The sequence below is a fragment of the Thamnophis elegans genome, chromosome 9 (assembly GCF_009769535.1).
Source record: "Thamnophis elegans isolate rThaEle1 chromosome 9, rThaEle1.pri, whole genome shotgun sequence".
Lineage (NCBI taxonomy): Eukaryota > Metazoa > Chordata > Lepidosauria > Squamata > Colubridae > Thamnophis > Thamnophis elegans.
Genome location: NC_045549.1, coordinates 48,779,204 through 48,797,110, shown reverse-complemented (window position 1 = coordinate 48,797,110; position 17,907 = coordinate 48,779,204). Strand labels below are relative to the sequence as shown.

The 17,907-nt window shown below is 47.3% G+C and overlaps 1 protein-coding gene across 1 annotated transcript in view; it reads right to left on the bottom strand.

Moving 5' to 3' along the window:
* The window catches only part of CENPU (centromere protein U), a 31,010-nt gene that overhangs the window by 1,011 nt on the left and 12,092 nt on the right, over window positions 1-17,907 (bottom strand). The window contains exons 6-11 of the mRNA XM_032224718.1: window positions 11,340-11,409; window positions 11,023-11,122; window positions 10,309-10,387; window positions 9,221-9,268; window positions 8,012-8,073; window positions 2,939-3,086 (exon numbers count right to left, since the gene is read on the bottom strand). Of these exons, the coding sequence (XP_032080609.1) occupies window positions 2,939-3,086; window positions 8,012-8,073; window positions 9,221-9,268; window positions 10,309-10,387; window positions 11,023-11,122; window positions 11,340-11,409 (507 nt within the window). The remainder of the gene's footprint in view (window positions 1-2,938; window positions 3,087-8,011; window positions 8,074-9,220; window positions 9,269-10,308; window positions 10,388-11,022; window positions 11,123-11,339; window positions 11,410-17,907) is intronic.

Below are 17,907 nucleotides of genomic sequence, written 5' to 3'. Positions count from 1 at the left end.
TCAGGAAGGGGAAATACAAACAATGACGTAGACACATATGAGTAAAAATAATAAGCAACATTCATTCATCATTCGGGAGGGGCAGCTATCTTTGTCCCCAGGCCTGACGGGCTAGCCAGTTCTTAAGGGCTGTGCGGAAGGCCTGGACGGTGGTGAGGGTACGAATCTCCACGGGGAGCTCGTTCCAAAGGGTCGGAGCTACCACTGAAAAGGCCCTCCTCCTTGTAGTTGCCAGCCGGCACTGGCTGACCGATGGAATTCGGAGGAGGCCCAATCTATGAGATCTAATTGGTCGCAGGGAGGTAATTGGCAGAAGGCGGTCTCTCAAGTACGCAGATCCACTACCATGCAGGGCTTTATGGGTGACTAGTAGGACCTTGAAGCGCATCCGGAGATTGACAGGTAGCCAGCGCAGCTCGCGGAGGATAGGTGTTATGTGGGTGAACCGAGGTGCACCCACAATCACTCGCGCGGCCGCATTCTGGACTAGCTGAAGTCGCCGGATGCTCTTCAAGGGCAGCCCCATGTAGAGCACATTGCAGTATTCCAGCCTAGAGGTCACAAGGGCCCGAGTGACTGTTGTGAGAGCCTCCCGATTCAGGTAGGGTCGCAACTGGCGCACCAGGCGAACCTGGGCAAATGCCCCCCTGGTCACAGCCGTCAGGTGGTGGTCAAAAGATAGCTGTGGATCCAGGAGGACTCCCAAGTTGCGAACCCTCTCTGAGGGGTGTAAAATTTGACCCCCCAGCCTGAGTGATGGAATATTGGTCGAATCTTTGGGAGGGAAGCACAACAGCCACTCGGTCTTTTCTGGGTTGAGTACAAGCTTGTTAGCCCTCATCCAGTCCATAACGGCCTCAAGGCCTCGGTTCATCACGTCTGCCGCTTCATTGAGTTGGCACGGGGCGGACAGATACAACTGGGTATCGTCCGCATATTGATGGTATCTTATCCCGTGCCTGCGGATGATCTCTCCCAGCGGTTTCATGTAGATGTTGAATAGTAGGGGGGATAAGACCGAACCCTGAGGCACCCCATATGTTAGGGGCCTAGGGGTCGATCTCTGCCCCCCCCACTAACACCGACTGCGACCTGTCCGAGATGTAGGAGGAGAACCACCGCAACACGGTGTCTCCCACTCCCACCTCCCGCAGTCGTCGCAGAAGGATACCATGGTCGGTATCGAAAGCCGCTGAGAGGTCAAGGAGAACCAGGATGGAGGGATGTCCCCCATCTCTGGCTCTCCAAAGATCATCGGTCAATGCGACCAAAGCGGTTTCTGTGCTGTAACCGGGTCTGAAGCCTGACTGGAAGGGGTCGAGATAGCTTGCTTCCTCCAAGGACCGCTGGAGCTGGAAGGCCACCACCTTCTCAACAACCTTCCCAAGAAAGGGAAGGTTGGAGACTGGGCGATAGTTATTAAGAACAGCTGGATCCAGAGATGGCTTCTTTAGGAGGGGTCTCACCACCGCCGCTTTCAGTGCGGCGGGGAAGTTCCCCTCCCGAAGAGAGGCGATAACAACCGCCTGGATCCAGCCTCGTGTCACCTCACTGCTGTTAGTAACCAGCCATGAGGGACACGGGTCCAGTACACAGGTGGAGGCACTTACAGCCCTCATGGCCTTGTCCACATCCCCGGGGGCAACATCCTGAAACTCAACCCAGAGATGGTCTACTTGATCCTCTTGTGCCTCGGCTGGAACTGCAGGGATGGAGTCCAAGTCCGACCGAAACCGAGCAATTTTGTCCGCTAAGAATTGGGCATAATCCTCAGCTCTGCCCTGCAAGGGTTCCCCCGCTTCCCTCTTATTTAGTAGGGAGCGGGTTATCCTAAACAGGGCGGCTGGGCGGGACTCAGCGGACGCAACCAAGGTGGCTATGTAAGATCTTTTCGCTGCCCTAAGTGCCCTGGTGTATTCCTTGGTGCTGGTGGTTACCATTGCTCGGTTCGATTCGGACTTATCGGACCTCCATCGGTGCTCTAGGCATCTCCTCCGGCGCTTCATCTCCCGGAGTTCCTCGGTGAACCAAGGAGGTCTCCGGGATCCGCCGCCTCGGAGGGGCCATAGTGGCGCAATCCGGTCGAGGGCCTCCGATGCTGCTGAGTGCCAAGCAGCAACCAGAGTCTCTACCGGACTGTGGGCGAAAGTATCAGGAATAACCCCAAGCTCCGTCTGGAACCTTAACGGCTCCATAAGTCGCCTGGGGCGGAACCACCTGGTCGGTTCCTCCTCCCTACAGTGGGGGTTTGGTCTCCAGAAGTCGAGCCTCAGTAGGTAGTGGTCTGACCACGACAGGGGTATGATGTCGTTACCCCTCAGACCAAGATCACAAATCCACTGCTCCGAGAGGAATACGAGGTCGAGCATGTGACCCGCTGAATGGGTTGGGCCCCGGATTACTTGGGCAAGGGGTGTTACTGAGTATGAGATCCCTTCTCCTTGGGAGAAAAATACAGTGGGGAGCAACTTAATTGGAGTAACTTGTGACCTCTCCTGCTGACATCTCCATTGGCTTTGCTTGTCTGAAGCCCGCAGGGTAAATTGCAAATGGCAATCTTGTGAGTGGTTCACTGCATGAATTGGGCACCTGTGGGGGCACTGCAACAGCCAGAACTAGAATAATTGTTAAGTCCATTTTTCCCCGTGCTATTGTAACTTTGAATAGCCTGTAAAAAAAATGGACATAAGTGGAGTACTATATGTATTTGAAAATGATGCCAGGGATGGAGAATCATGGCAATGCTTATTTCACTCAAATAGGTTTCTCTGTTGCAGCACACCCTGAATGTCTGAAAAAACTGCATCTCCTAGGAACTATACAATTATGTGTATTTGCGTTATCTCAAATATGGAGGGGTTAGCATTTAAAGGATAAGCAGCAGTAGCTACAGCTATGATTCTTCCAGTATGCTAAGCCAGTATGCTAAGTTACTTACTCCTAATTTTTCTTGTGAATGTTCCTTTTCATCCATTTGCTGAAGACTCTTTAAATCTTTGATAAACTGAACTGCATTCTTGAGACAGGATATTTTTTCTTTTAGTTTACTGTGTTCTTTATTTAGTTTCTTCAGTTCTGGTTCATTTCTAGCAAAAATAAATGTTGAGCATTATGTTTTGATAAGATTTCCTTTTATTTTACAGAAAACTGTTTACATAACTGAATCTAAAGGAACAAGAGTGATAAGCTAAACAATCACACAGCAAGAGGATAATCAGTTCTTGATTCAGACCTGATAAAAATAAGGGGGGACATCAACTGTTACTGCATCAATATAAAATCTAATTGGAAACCTGCTTCATAAGCCAGGGTGGCAACTCTTTGGTAGTCATCTTTTTTTCTTCATTGGTTGAAGAACATAGGACAGTCTTGGTGACATTGGAAGGGGCAGGCAGAGGTTTTGGGTCTTTTGCAGTGTGTGATACCATATTTTAGCAGTACAATTTCAGATAGTTAGGGTGTATGTTTGGAATTTGAACTTTATTTAGTGTATGTCACGTGTTAGGCAGGGATCACCAAGGTGGCTGCCTGCCTCTGTGAAAAGAATTTCACAGTGCTATCTTTACCCGCGGGTCACCTGAATACCAGTAGGCGTCAGAGGAGGCTCCTTTCTTGTCCCTTCTGCAGTTTATTCACTCACGGGAATCAAACCGCCAAGCTGCTGACCTCACCGGTGTGCAGGCCCAGCGCCTTATCACATGAGCCACCACGGCCCTTATTTATTTCTCTGAGATCTATTATTATGTTTGTGTTAATTTCACTACAATCTTTTGTTTTCAATGTTATGGTACAGATACTTGCAAGCAGTATCTCTGCTGTATGAAATTAGTCTTTAGTTTCATTTTTCATCCAGCCAAAATCACAGCAAGAGTTTGCATTTCTACATGCATTTAGGAAGATTATTATGATTATCTGAGTATGAGCAATCTGATAGCTTCTATAGTCAATGTGCAAAAAGCTGCATAGACCTAACAGGAATGATTGAGGTCAACAGGTGCCAACAAGTTATCTATTTCAAAACGTGGGTTAATAAGGCAAATCAATATTTTCTTAGATATTGTTATTATTTTATTCTTGCAAAATAATGGAAATAAATCTAGAAATAATATTGCAATGGAAAGGGATGAATATGGCCAAATGAGAAACTATACTGTTTGAAACCTATTTGGAGGAAGGATCTGGAATTTAGTTAATGCTCCTCTTTTAGTTTTGAAAAAAATCTTTACCCTATTCATAAATGTATAGTTTCAGTTCTCTGATGCATTTGATTTGGAGCAGCATAGTTAGAGCTCTAAGTATATATTTTGAGCAAAAAGAACGTTGGTCTTACCTGAACGTGTCTTTTCAGGGGAAGAGAGGGAGGGGTTACGCATGGGTATTCTCAAAGTCTGATTGGTTCAAAGACTGAGGGAAACTTCTTAAATACTCCTTCCTTTCCCTTTATCTCCCAGTTTCCTTGAAGGGGAAAACTGCACCTGTAATCAAATACAAGACACCTCGAGAACTTCCTGCCCCCCCCCCCCCTGGTCCACCCCACTCAAATTAGGGCGGGTTGTAACCCCTCCCTCTCTTCCCCTGAAAAGACACATTCAGGTAAGACCAACATTCTTTTTCCAGAGGAAGAGAGGGAGGGGTTACGTCTGGGACATACCCAAGCTTAGTCCCAGGGAGGGATACCCAAGGGAAGAGTCAGCTGCCACCCTCTGCAGGACCCTACGTCCAAAGGCAGCGTCCACTGAGGCGAATGCGTCCAACCTATAATGATGGATGAAGGGTGTCAGCGACACCCGTAGCTCCAAAATACGCCTGGCAGATGTAACGGCCACCAGAAACGCCACCTTAAGGGACAAGAACCTAAGATGGACCGTACAAAGGGGTTCAAACGGAGCCCCCGTCTAGGCCCTGAGGACCAGAGGGAGATCCCAGGTCGGAAATGTATGGACGGGGGGGGGGGGGGCTGAGATTTGTTGCCCCCTTCAGAAAGCGCTTGATCAGGGGATGGTGGAAGAGGGAAGACAAGCCCACCCCCCCAGGACGGAGGACAACGCCACCACTTGCCAGCATAAGGTGTTGTGTGACAGACTGCCATCCAGTCCCTTCTGCAGGAAATCCAGGACGTTGGGAATCATAGCCTTGGCTGGACAGATAGCCAATAGGGAGCACCATCTGACAAAGGCTGTCCAGGTGGAGTTATAGATTCGAGTGGTTGACGGTCACCTAGAGGCTTCAATGGTTTGTATGACTTTGGAGGAGAGGTTAGCCTTCCTCAGGAGTCACCGCTCAAGTGCCAGGAGGCCAGATGGAGCCACTGAGGCTCTGGGTGGATCAGGACCCCCTGGCACAAGACGATCTCCCGAGGAATCCTCCATGGCTGGGAAACCGAAAGTTGTATCAGATCCGCAAACCAGGGTCTCCTGGCCAATAAGGGGCCAGCATGATGACTTGAGCCCTCTCTGTAACTACCTTCCTGAGGACTGCTGAGATAAGGGGTATGGGAGGGAAGGCATAGAGGAAACCCAGAGGCCACCTGCTCCAGAGGCCATCCGTGCCCTCTGCGTCCCGGGTTTGGAAACGGGAGAAGAACCTTGGGATCTGTGAATTTTTTGGGGTGGCAAACAGGTCCACCCACGGGGAGCCGAACCTCTGGCATATCTCCTGAAGTAGGGTGGGATGGAGCTGCCACTCGCCATTGTCGACAGTCGCCCGGCTCAGCCAGTCCACTTGGTGATTGGCCTCATCCGATATGTATTCTGACACCAGCGAAGCCAGATCCGCCCAAGAGCCAATCCTCAGAGCCTCTAGCCAGAGGGCTTGAGAATGTGTGTCCCCCTGACTGTTTATGTGGGCCTTTGTGGCGACATTGTCAGGAGGAGTACATGGCGCCCCCTCACTGAATCCTTGACATGATGGAGAGCCTTCAGCTCCAACCAACTGGTATTGTGTTGGAGGTCTGAGACAGTCCAGTGGCCCTGAGCTAGCTTAGAGCCCATCAGGGTCCCCCAACTGAATAAGCTCGCATCGGTTGTGACAGTCACTCTGTCCGACTCCCCAAATGAGCAGCCCCGCTGCAAAGCTGGGGAGAGCCACCACAGGAGGGATACCCAGACCTCTGCTGGGAGGCGAAGGGTCCAGAGGGAGTTGCTCATTTTACTCTTCTGAAATGGGATGAGCGCCCATTGGAGGGGACGCAGGTGAAACCGGACCCACAGGACTATCCCGATGCATGAAACCATCTTGCCAAGTAACTGATGGACTTCTGTGAACTGAGCTTGCCAGCCGGTGAAGACTGGCCAATCGATCCGGGGAAAGGCTGACTATCCCCGACACCGAATCTATGACTGTCCCCAAGTGAAGGATTTGTGTGGATGGTGAGAGATGACTTTTGGGGAAGTTGACTGAAAACCCCAGGGACTGAAGGCACTGAATGGTGAGTTGAAGATCTGATACCGCCTCGGGAAGGGACCCCGCCTGGACAAGGACGTCGTCTAAGTAGCATTGGAGTCTCACCGGGACCAAGTGGAGGTGAGCCGCCAATGTCGCCAGGACCTTCATGAATGTGCGAGGCGCTGAAGCCAACCGAAGGGGTGAGAGCCCTGTACTGATAGTGGAGGCCCCCCTGGGAGAATCTGTGATACCTGCGGTGAGCTGGCAGAATTGGTATGTGAAGGTACTGTCAGGTCCACTGAAGCCAAGAAGTCCCCCCTCCGAATGCCCTGCAGGATGGATCTGAGTGAGGACATCTTGAAGCACCTGTAGACCAGGAAGTGGTTCAGCCACTTGAGGTCTAGGATCGCCATCCAGCCCCCCAAATTCTTTGGGACTACAAACAGGTTGGAGTAGCGGCCCCACCCGCATTCCTTTGGTGGGACCGTCTCCACCGCCTGGATCTCGAGAAGATATTTTATGGCTAGATCCATCAGACAGCAGCATTCTGGGCTCCTCGAACGAGAGAACGTTCTGAAGAGATTTGGGAAGGTGGAGAGGAACTCCAACCTCAGACTGTGCCTGATGGTGGATCTGACCCAGGCGCCTGAGGTGATCTCGTCCCAATGATCCACGTAGTAGGACAGGCGGCCGCCTATGGGAAGACTTGGGTTCGAGTCATTTCTCCCTGTGGAAGGGACAACCGCCTCCGCCTCAAAAGGGCCGCCTACACTGGTTTTGGAACCTGTTACGGTCCTGATAGGACAAGCGAGAGAACTGCCTGTCCAATCTGAATGTATTGTATCTCTGCATGTATTGTATCTCTTGTGAGCCCTGTAAGAGGACCTGCGATAAGGATGAGAACGAGACTCGGACATTTTAGCAGTGGAAAGGAGCACCTTCTTTTTATCCTTATTTTTGTCCAAGATGGGATCTAAGGCCTCCCCAAAGAGGTTGGGACTGGTGAAGGGGGAAGCAGCCAGATTCCATTTTTCCTTATTATCCATCTGCCAGTTGTGAAGCCACAGCAACCGGCGAAAGATGACCGACGTAGCCAAGGTGCTGGAGGCAAACTTAATCGCGTCCAGCATTGCGTCGGCTGAAAACTGGCAAGCCATTATTTTAGTGATGTCTTGGTGCAGGTGATCCTCCTGGATCGGGATGCGATCCTGGAGCTGGCGGAGCCACATGATGGTTGTACGATTGAAATGAGGCTGCCGCTGTCAATTTGACGGCCCAGGCGGAGGCATTAAAGTTCTTATGTAAAGTAAGTTCCGCCCACTTGTCCTCCGGCTTCAGCTTGTCAGCAGCATCCCCTGAAACTACCGGGGAAGACGCGACCAGGGCAGCAACAGGGGTATAAAGGGAAAGGAAGGAGTATTTAAGAAGTTTCCCTCAGTCTTTGGACCAATCAGGCTTTGAGAATACCCATGTGTAACCCCTCCCTCTCTTCCTCTGGAAACTTACCAGTACTGAAATCCATACTGGGGCATGGGAAAATGAATACATCACTAGATTGGCACAAAACAGGATTTTAGGATTCAGTGATAACTATCTAAAACTTAACTGCAAAGTTATTACAACATACCTAAATATTTCTCCTTTTATTTCTATTAAACGTTGTCTTGCCTTATTTGTCTTTCTGACCATCTGTAATGCCAGAAAATAAAATAAATATTACATATGAAAATCCTTAATACTTTATCACCGCCATTACCTCTCTAAAATACAGGTAATTCTTGACTTACGACTGGTCGCTTAGCCACCATTAAGTTTCAACAGACCTACTTAAGGGTTCTTATGATGTGAATTCAAAGTTCCAATAGTTCCTTACAGATATGACTGCACAAGGAGCTCAGCAACCAGACCACATTTATGGCCATTTTCAACATCCCCTGGTCAAGGGGTCATGTTTTAAAATGATTTTGCCAAAAACTGCATTTATTTATAGTTTTCAGCAAAACTTCACCCATACTAAACCATTGGTTCACTTTACACCTGTGCTGTTTGCTTAATGACAACAGTGATTCGCTTAACAAGTGTTACAATGGCACTGAAAAAAGTGACTTATGACTGTTTTTCGCATACTTATCCAAGAGCTGTGGTGGTGCAGTGGTTAGAATGAAGTATTGTAGGCTAATTCTGCTGACTGTCAGCTGCCAGAAGTTTGCAGTTTGAATCTCACTTGCTCAAGGTTGACTCAGTCTTCCATCATTCAGAATTCGGTAAAAAGAGGACCCAAATTGTTGGGGGCAATATGCTGACTTAAACTGCTTAGAGAGGGCTGTAAAGCTCTGTGAAGCAGTATATAAGTCTAAGTGCTATTGCTATCACATGATCAAAATTAAGATGCTTGGCAATTGACTCATATTTATAATGGCTGCAGTGTCCTGGGGTCATGTGATCACTTTTGCGACCTTCTGGCAAGCAAAAACCAGATTCACTTAACAACCTGTTACTAACAATTGCAGTGATTCATTTAACTGGGGCAAGAAAAGTCATAAAATGGGGCAAAACAACTTAATGAAGTTTCACTTAGCAACATAAATTTTGGCTCAATTGTGGTCATAAGTCATGTATATGTATACACATATAGAACTTAGTATGCATAAAACCTTCAATTTGTATTTGTCAAACTCAAAGACAGAATATTTTCTATTCTTGCTCCTAATTTGAATTAATGAAATTTTATATTATTATTACATCGTATTTCTTTAAATAGTGTCCACTAAAAGCTAGTTTAATCTATTGGAAGAAAATCTATACAGTTTAAAAGACGATGCACTGGCTAGTTTACCTTTGCTTGTTTCAATTTTGTATTTTTCACTTTCTCAGCATCTGCAGACTAATTAAAATATTCAAAATTAAAGATATGGCATAACTTAGTAAATAATTACGGTTCCACCACAAAACCGCGGAGGACAAAATCGCGCTCGACGAAAGCGCGCATTTGACGTCATCACAGCGCGACGAAAACATCGCGCTGTGATTGAAAAATGTAAAAATAAAGCGAAAACCTTACCCTAACCCCCCCAAACCTAACTCTAAACCTAACCCTAACCCTTAACCTAACCCTAAATCTAACCCTAAACGTAACCCTTAACCTAACGCTAAACCTAACGCTAACCCTTAACCTAACGCTAAACGTAACCCTAACGCTCTAAACATAACCCTAACCCTTAACCTAACCCTAACCCTTACCTTTATGTGAATCGGCTTGCTTTAATTTTAATTCAATTTTTAATTTTTTTTGTCGCGCTGTGATGACGTCAAATGCGCGCTTTCGTCGAGCGCGATTTTGTCCTCCGCGGTTTTGACGGGTCACGAATAATTACAATAAATATAAGAGATTTAAATTAGTAAAATTCATAGTTTCTAATAACCAGATTTTAAGAAGCTTATTTAATTCAAGAAATAATAATTTTAAATGTTTTTGGATTTTTATGTACATGTATCTAATTTTATCCTTTTTCAGTTTCTATATAAACAGGAATTAAAGTGATAAGACCTGGCTGGATATAATGCATAGGAGCAAAAAATAGTATGGGTAATACAAAGAGAATTGTTATACATAAAAAGAAAAAAACTGCAACTGACTTTTTTATTGCCTAGTTTTCTCCTTTCTGAATACTTTCCAAATTTTCAATTTATTTTTCTAACTAACATACACATATATCCTGCAACAGTTTACATCATGGACTGTTCCCATGCCCAATGCCCCGCTCTATAAAATTCTTTAGCACTCTACTTGCCCCCCTCCCAGATACATTTAATTGCCATTCCTTTTCTTCTAAAGAATACATCAGTTATTTTGGTGATTTGTCTTTAATTACCCCCGTAACATTGGCAAAATACAAAATTTTCCCAAACAAAATGTGTACGTACAAATTCAGTGAATTGGTCTTTGAGCCTGGCATGAAATTTATCAATAACATTTTTATACTTCTCTTGTTCCACTTCTTCTCTGAAACAATATACACAATACATATATCATGATAAATCTATGCTTAAATGAACACATTAAACTAATTTGTACATGAGGCGGTACAAATTCTTGTCACTGTATTTTACCCTACTAATGGTTGATACATAAGATACAATGCCAAATACCTAACATTTTCCTGTTAAAAAATGTTATCGTAACTTACAATGCTAAAAAGTTTTCAATTATCATTCTTGGGTTTGTACTTTTGCTGCTAGCCAACATGTTTCCTGCAATAATTCTGATATCACATAATTGCTACTATTTTTTTTTCAAATTTCCCAGTTTTCCTGCAGTCCTGATATTTTTTTTGCAGTCTCCTATCATAATAGTGACAAGGCCGAAGCCTGCTTAAATCTTGCTTAGCATCCAGATGATGTTGATAAAAATTATTATCATAAATATAACAATTTTCTATTATGCATATTTTTCAGAAAAAAGCTATTATTTAAAACAAAGTAATCCTTTTATTATGTTTTTACAATATCTCCAAACAGTGCAACAGCACCAATTCAAATTTTAAAAAGTGAAAAAGCAGATTGAGTTATGTTACATTTAATATCACAGCACAATTTTCAGTCATAAGGAGATTGTCAATCCTAAGAAAAGATGCTTACTTGTAATCTGTTGTTATCTTTTCAAGCTCCTTCAAAACAATGTTTTCCTTGGTAACATGTCTGGTAACTTTTGTTGGCTTCTTTGGAACTTTTTTTGAAACTAAATGAAACGAAAAACAGAGTATTAATACATTTGGTTATTATGGGTCCAAGCCTATCTAAGCTTCCCAAAGATACACAATTTAAACTGATGCACATGAAATGTGAAGTCCTACAGTTTTACTCAGTTAATATAAAAATCAAGATCAGCAGGTCTGGTACTACACACAAAAGTGAAAAACCATTCTAATGCTGTGGAGAAAGGAAAAATGATTTACCTGGATGGTTTGTCTCCCTTTCTGGTAAAGCATTATTTTTTACACGTGATTTAGGTTTTTTCTTGGGTATCTATTAGATCAAAGTTAAGGAGCATATTAGTTAGCAACCTATGTTATTAAAATGTGTTTGAATTTAGTAGCTCAGTTTGTCAAGCTCAGTGCTCAACCAACAGCCTGTGATATTTCATTTGGCAGGCACTTTTTCAAACTTACTCAAACTATAAACTTTATCTAGATGTACATTGCTTAAATTTTTAGTAAATTCTCATAACACCTATAAAAAAAACAAGGTATACACTATTAGAGTACACTTATATAATTCTTTGCAACAACACCCCATTAACTTTGAATACTCTATAGCTGCATTGCAGCAAAAATAAATTGAAAACTATTTTTTTTACAACTAGTGGACTCTTTTAATGAGTATATGGTTTTTAATAATCAGCCTGAAGTATGTGCTTTGCTTCATTTTTATAATAAAGAGTTTCATATCCGATATGTGACAGAGTAAATACTGGTTTTTAATAAAAACATTTAAAGATATATTGATCAACGAAACGTTAAAATAAATTACATAAGTCCTCTCCTAGAAAGTATAAAAGTTCTAAGAAATTACATATAATTATATAATGGTAATTATTAGGAATTACTATGCTGAAATGAAGGTAAAGACATGTTAATAAAATAATATTAAAGGATTCTTCAAGAATCTTTGCTATCTATTTTTTAATCAACATGATTTCCTAAACCAATTACCTGCTAACAGATTTCTGCAATGAATGTAAATTTTGTTGACATGTTGAAAATAATTTAGGAATTATTTTAATCATTTTTACATATTCACTAATGCAGTCAATTTCTATTAGAATAAGAAAAACTCTTGAAGCTATATGAAATGTATACAAAATATGCAGAAAATCATGCAGAATAAATGGATAAACAGGAACTTTATGTTATCATTGCTTACAATTTATTATAATTAAAACTAAACTTTTTTAAAGTAGCTAACTCCACTGAGAATATAAACATAAGTAACATATACAATAGCATACTAATTATATTATTACTAATGATACCTGTACGATAGACACCGTAAAAGGGTTTAGAAGTATTCAGATTCATAATTAAAGACTTATGGCCATCAGCTCATAAAATCTATTTTATCACTCATGGATAAAAAATAATAAAAAAGTAAAACAAGTCCATTGCTGGGAGAAAGTGGCAAGGTGGTGACAAGCAACAGGGAGAAAGCAGAACTACTTAACTCAGTTTTTGCAAGTGTCTTTACACAAAGGGAAAAAACAGTCTAACCTATCAAAAACAGTACCACAAAAAACAGATCAGAAACAAAAGTTAAAATAGCGAAGAAAGGCATCTGTCTACCCTTGATGAATTCAAATCACCAGGACCGGATGGATTACACCCCAGGGTTCTGAAGGAATTAGCAGATGGGATCTCAGAACCATTGAACCAGTGGTGGGTTCCGGGCGGTACGCCACGGTATGGGCATACCAGTGGTAGCTGGGAGCAGCAGCCACTGTACTGGAACAGTGTTTTGGAGGGCCCACCTGCATTCCTTACCTGCATTTAAGCCAACCGGGCCATTTGCGCAGGTGCCTGCAGCATATGGCACCTGTGCGACCTCCGCTTAGCAGCTGGAGCATCGCAGGGTGGTTGGTGTGCATGTGTGCGCAGTGCGCGTGCCCAAGGTGGACGCCCAGCCCCATCGCAGCATACCAGTTGCGACGGGATCCAGAAAGGGCGTTGGTACTTACCTGATACGCCTCTTCTCATAGTGGGGGGGGGGGGAGTATCCAGGATGGGTTGACTTTATCCTCTCATTGATTGGACTGAGTCATCAGAGCTCTTGGTATAAGCCTCTGGTCCACCAGGCTCCGCCCAGTTTGTAGACGAAGAACTCTATCCGACTCATTGAACCATCCACTCCAGACCTTGTTAAGGTTTCTACTTTTTATTGAATCCTACTTTGATCATGTTATTACAACCTACAACCTAGTAAATGTTACCTTTCCATGACAGGGGGGGTCTGGATACTCCCCCCCCCCACTATGAGAAGAGGCGTATCAGGTAAGTACCAACGCCCTTTCTCCATAGTGAGGGGGAGGAGTATCCAGGATGGGACGTACCAAAGCCAAACGTCCCTAGGGTGGGTAATAAGTTGAAGACCCCTGGCCCAACTAAGCCTGGTGAGATGTCTCCCTTGCCCTGTGGACAGCCTGTAGTACCCTGCGCTCAAACAAAGCCTCCACCGAGGAAAAGGTGTCCAGCTTGTAGTTCCTCACGAAGGGTGAGGAAGAAGACCCTGCGGCTGCCCTACATGTCTCCGCCAATGAGGCCTGTGTAGCCCAGGATGCCAAGGTGGCTGCACTTCGTGTGGAATGTGCTGTGATGGGGCTTGGTGCCTGCATGCCCTGGCATTGGTAGGCTGTAGCGATGCAGGTCCTCACCACCTGCCTATTGTGGTGGAAGTCACCTTTTTACCCAGGGACCACAGATGGTAGGAGACCAACCGGGCCTCGGACTTTCTCTTTGGGCAGGTTCTGTCTAGGGTGTGCCACTTCTTCTCTAGGGGGTGAGCAGGGTCCAGACAGAAATTGGGCAAACCCAGGTCCTGTAATTTGTGGAAACATGAACCCACCTTAGGAATGAAGGAAGGGTCCAGCCGCGGCACCTCTCTGTCCTGGTGAAAGATGCAGAGGTCATCCTCCATGGACAGGCCCTGCAGCTGTGATGTCCGCCTGGCAGATTTGATGGCCACTAGGAACGCCACCTTAAGGGTTAAAAACTTTAGAGACATTGTTCGCAATGGTTCAAATGGGCCACCTTAAAGCATCCAGCCCTTTATGCAAGACCCAGGAGGGGCACCTGTGTATCGTGAGTGGTGTGAGGTTGGATGCCCCCTTCAGAAACTGCCTTGCCAAAGGTTGTTGACTGAGTGCCTGGGCTCTACCGCATAGAAGCGCTGAGAAATGGCCGAGACTTGTCTCCTAAACGTGTTAGGGCCTAACCCCTTGTCCAGGCCTGCCTGAAGAAATCTGAGCACTAAGGGCTCTATCCCCTTGATGGAAAGTCTTTCCTCCTTCAGGATGCTCCGCTCAACCGCCAAGTGGTCAATTGGAGCCATTGGGGTTCCGGGTGTTCCAGTGACCCCTGCCTGAGGGAGAGCCTATCCTGAGGAATCCTCTGCACTCTGTCCCCCAATAGCGACTGAAGGTCTGCCAACCATGGCCTCCTGGGCCAATAGGGGGCAACCAGTACCACCTCCGCCCCCTCCCCAAGAATTTTTGGATGACCCTGGGAATCCGGGGCAAGGGTGAGTAAGCGTAGAGCAGTCCCCGACGCCCTAGGAGGGCGTCCGCCCCTTCTGACCCCAGGCTTTGGTACCTGCCGTAAACCTTGGGAGCTGGGTGTTGGGGGTGGTGGCAAATAGCTCGACTTCCGGGTGGCTGAGGTGGTCCATCGCCTCTCTGAAGATCACCGGGTGCAATCTCCACTCCGAGTTGTCCACTTCTGCCCGGCTGAGCCAATTGGCTCTGATGTTGTCCACCCCCGCTATATGTTCCACCCTTAAGGAGAGAACATTCCTTACGGCCCACTGACCCGGCCTTTTGGCCTCCCGCATGAGAGCCTTTGACTTGGTCCCCCCGTCTGTTTAAGTGGGCCTTGGGTGCAATATTGTCTGTGGGGGGCTGGAATGTGTCTGTCCTTGACAGAGTGGTGAAATTTTTCTAGGGTCAAGCGAACTGCCCTGCGTTCCAACCAGTTGATATTGTGAGTCGGTTCTGTCTGGTTCACTGTCCCTGCACTATCTGGTCTTGTAGGTGGGCGCCCCCCACCCTCCGAACAGGTTGGCACCCATGGCTACCATCACCCGGTCTGGCGTTCTGAAGAATTCGCCCTTGGTTATCGCCGGGGACGTCCACCAGATCAGTGAGCGTGGAACTATTGCCGGGAGAAGAACCCTGGCCTGGGAGTAGCTCCTGTGCCTTTGCTGGAATGGCAAGGGAACCCTTGTAGGTCTCTGATGTAGAGACGGGCCCAAGGAATAATGCCAAAGGCTGAGACCCTGGTGCCTAACCATCTAGACCATGTGGCTAAAGGCACCCTGTCTCCCTTGATTACCTGGATGACTAGTCGTCTTAGCGAGCACTGTCTTTTGGGTGACAGGAATATCTTACCTGCCACTGAGTCTAGCAGAGCCCCTAGGTGAATGAGCCTAGTGGAAGGGTAGAGTTGGCTTTTAACCGGATTCCCCAAGAACCCGTGCTCCCTCAGGAATGGCAAGGTGATATCTAGATCCCCTAATGCCCCTTCAAAGGAGGATGACTGTATGAGGAGGTCATCTAGGTGGCCTAGAATCCTAACTGGAATCTGCCTCCAGCTCGCTGCTAAGGCAGTCATTACCTTGGTGAAGTCTTGCGGGGAGGAATACCGGCCGAAGGGCAAGGCCTGGTTATGTGAGTGCTGCCCCAGGTAGCTGAACCTGAGAAACCTCCTGTAATCCCTAATGATAGGAATGTGTAAATAGGCCTCTGTGGGGTCTATAAAAGTGCGGAAGTCTCCCTGTCTGATTCCCTCCAAGATGGAGTGGAGGGAATGTATTTTGAACCTCCTGTAACGATTGAAGCGGTCCCGCCACTTCAGATCCAGAATTGCCCTCCATCCCCGATGTCTTGGGGATTACGAAAGGGATAGTGTAATGCTCTTGGCCCTGCTGTCCAGAGGCACTGGCTGGATGGCTCCGTGTCCAGCAGGAGTTGTATAGCTGCATCAGTAATCTCCGTGCCGGGTTATTTGAAACCGGGCAGCTCTGGAAAAACCCCAGGGGTTTAGACAGGAGTTCCAGAGCCGGACTGTGCCTCATGGTGTTCTGAACCTATTTATCTGATGAGGCATGGTCGCAGCAGTCGGTGAAGTATGCCAACCGCCCCCCTAGGGGGGGGGGTGACTCGGTTCTGGCCTTAGTTTTTGCGGGAGGGGCATCCCCCCCGCCACATCCTCCGCTCCCTCGGAAGGGCCGCTTCTGCTGCCTGCCCCTCTGCTGCCTATCTTGGCATCTCTGCCTGCCGGAAGAGCCTCCTAGTAATGCCTGGCACCTGAGTACCCTGCCCCTGAACCCCTGAAGGGATCCTAACCCCAGAAGGAGGACCCGAAGTCTTGTCCCCGGGAACAGGGCCGTCTGGAGTAAGGCACCGTCCTGAACTGTCCCCTCTTAGGGGCTGTGGGGAGACCCTTCCTCTAGTCCTTATTCTCGACCAGATAGGGGTCCAGAGCGGGTCCAAAAAGGACATGTCCTGTGAAAGGAGTGGATGCCAGGCGCCACCTGTGGTGAACCTCCGCCTGCCACTGTCTCAGCCACAGCAGCCTGCGAGATGCAACAGTGGAGCAATTGCCCTGGAGGCAAGCCTGGCTGAAGACAATGAGGCATCTGCCACAGATTGGATGACCGCCCCCAGCTTATTGATGTCCTGTTGCGCTCTGACCTTGGTAATGGAGATGCGTTGTTGCAGCTCCTGCAGCCAGAGCAGAGGAGACCTGTTGAACAATGAGGCAGTGGTGGCGGCCTTCACCGCCCAGGCGGCTGCCTGATGCCTCTTCGGAGGGTGAGGCCCGCCTTCCTGTCTTCCCACGTCAGAGCCTGCTCAGGTTCCCCTGGCAGAATCAGGGGTGTTGCAGAGCCAAAGCCGAGGCGCCCCTGGTGGGTGGGATAGCACCCCTTCCATGTCTTGATCCACATTGAAAAAGGCCTTGTCTGTTGATGTGAGCATGGGAATGGCCCCTTGGCACTTGACCGATTCAAGAAAGGCCCTGGGAGTTGGCACTGTGTCGGTCTCAATGGCCTGCTCCTCAAACCTGGTTTCCGCAGAAAACCCCTGCTGCTGAGGCGGTGCCTCTGCTGCTCTGTTCCCAAGCCTGGCGGCTGCTTAACCCTTAAAAAGGAGTGATTTATATAACAAAGGCTGGAACAACCCGGTGAAGGTCAGCTTAGTGGGGGGGCAAGCCTATGTCATCGGATAGGTCATCCTCCCTGACTTCCCCCCCTCACAATCCAGCTCACTCTCCTCCCGTGATAAGGCTGAGGAGCTAAAGCTGTCCTCCCCCTGGGTTTCCAGCCCTTCAGGTATCCTAGGAGAGGATGCCACTGAGGCAGCATTTGAGGCTGCTGCAGCAATGTCAGGCATTGCTGGAAGCCCTTCATCATTATGTCTGAAAATTGGGGGCCCCTGCCTGTCTGGGGGGTGTGTGGCAGAGGCTGATCTCAGGGAGGCAGCATGGGGGAGGGGGATTGCCACCTCTGAGGGAGACCCCAAGGACTAGGGGTGTCAAAGGGGATTCTTGCCTGCAAATGGTTATCTCCCCTGCAGTCCCACCTGCTGTGGGGCCTCCAGGAGCCTTTCTTTTCTTTCCCTGGCATGGGATGGATTTGAGGCCACTTGCCCTCTTGCAAATCTGTTCCAGTCTTTAATGCCTCCTCCTTTCTTATTTAGATGGCTTGGGAGGCTTGTGACTCCCACCCCCTGCTTTCAGCTCTGCCCTGGGGGAGAGG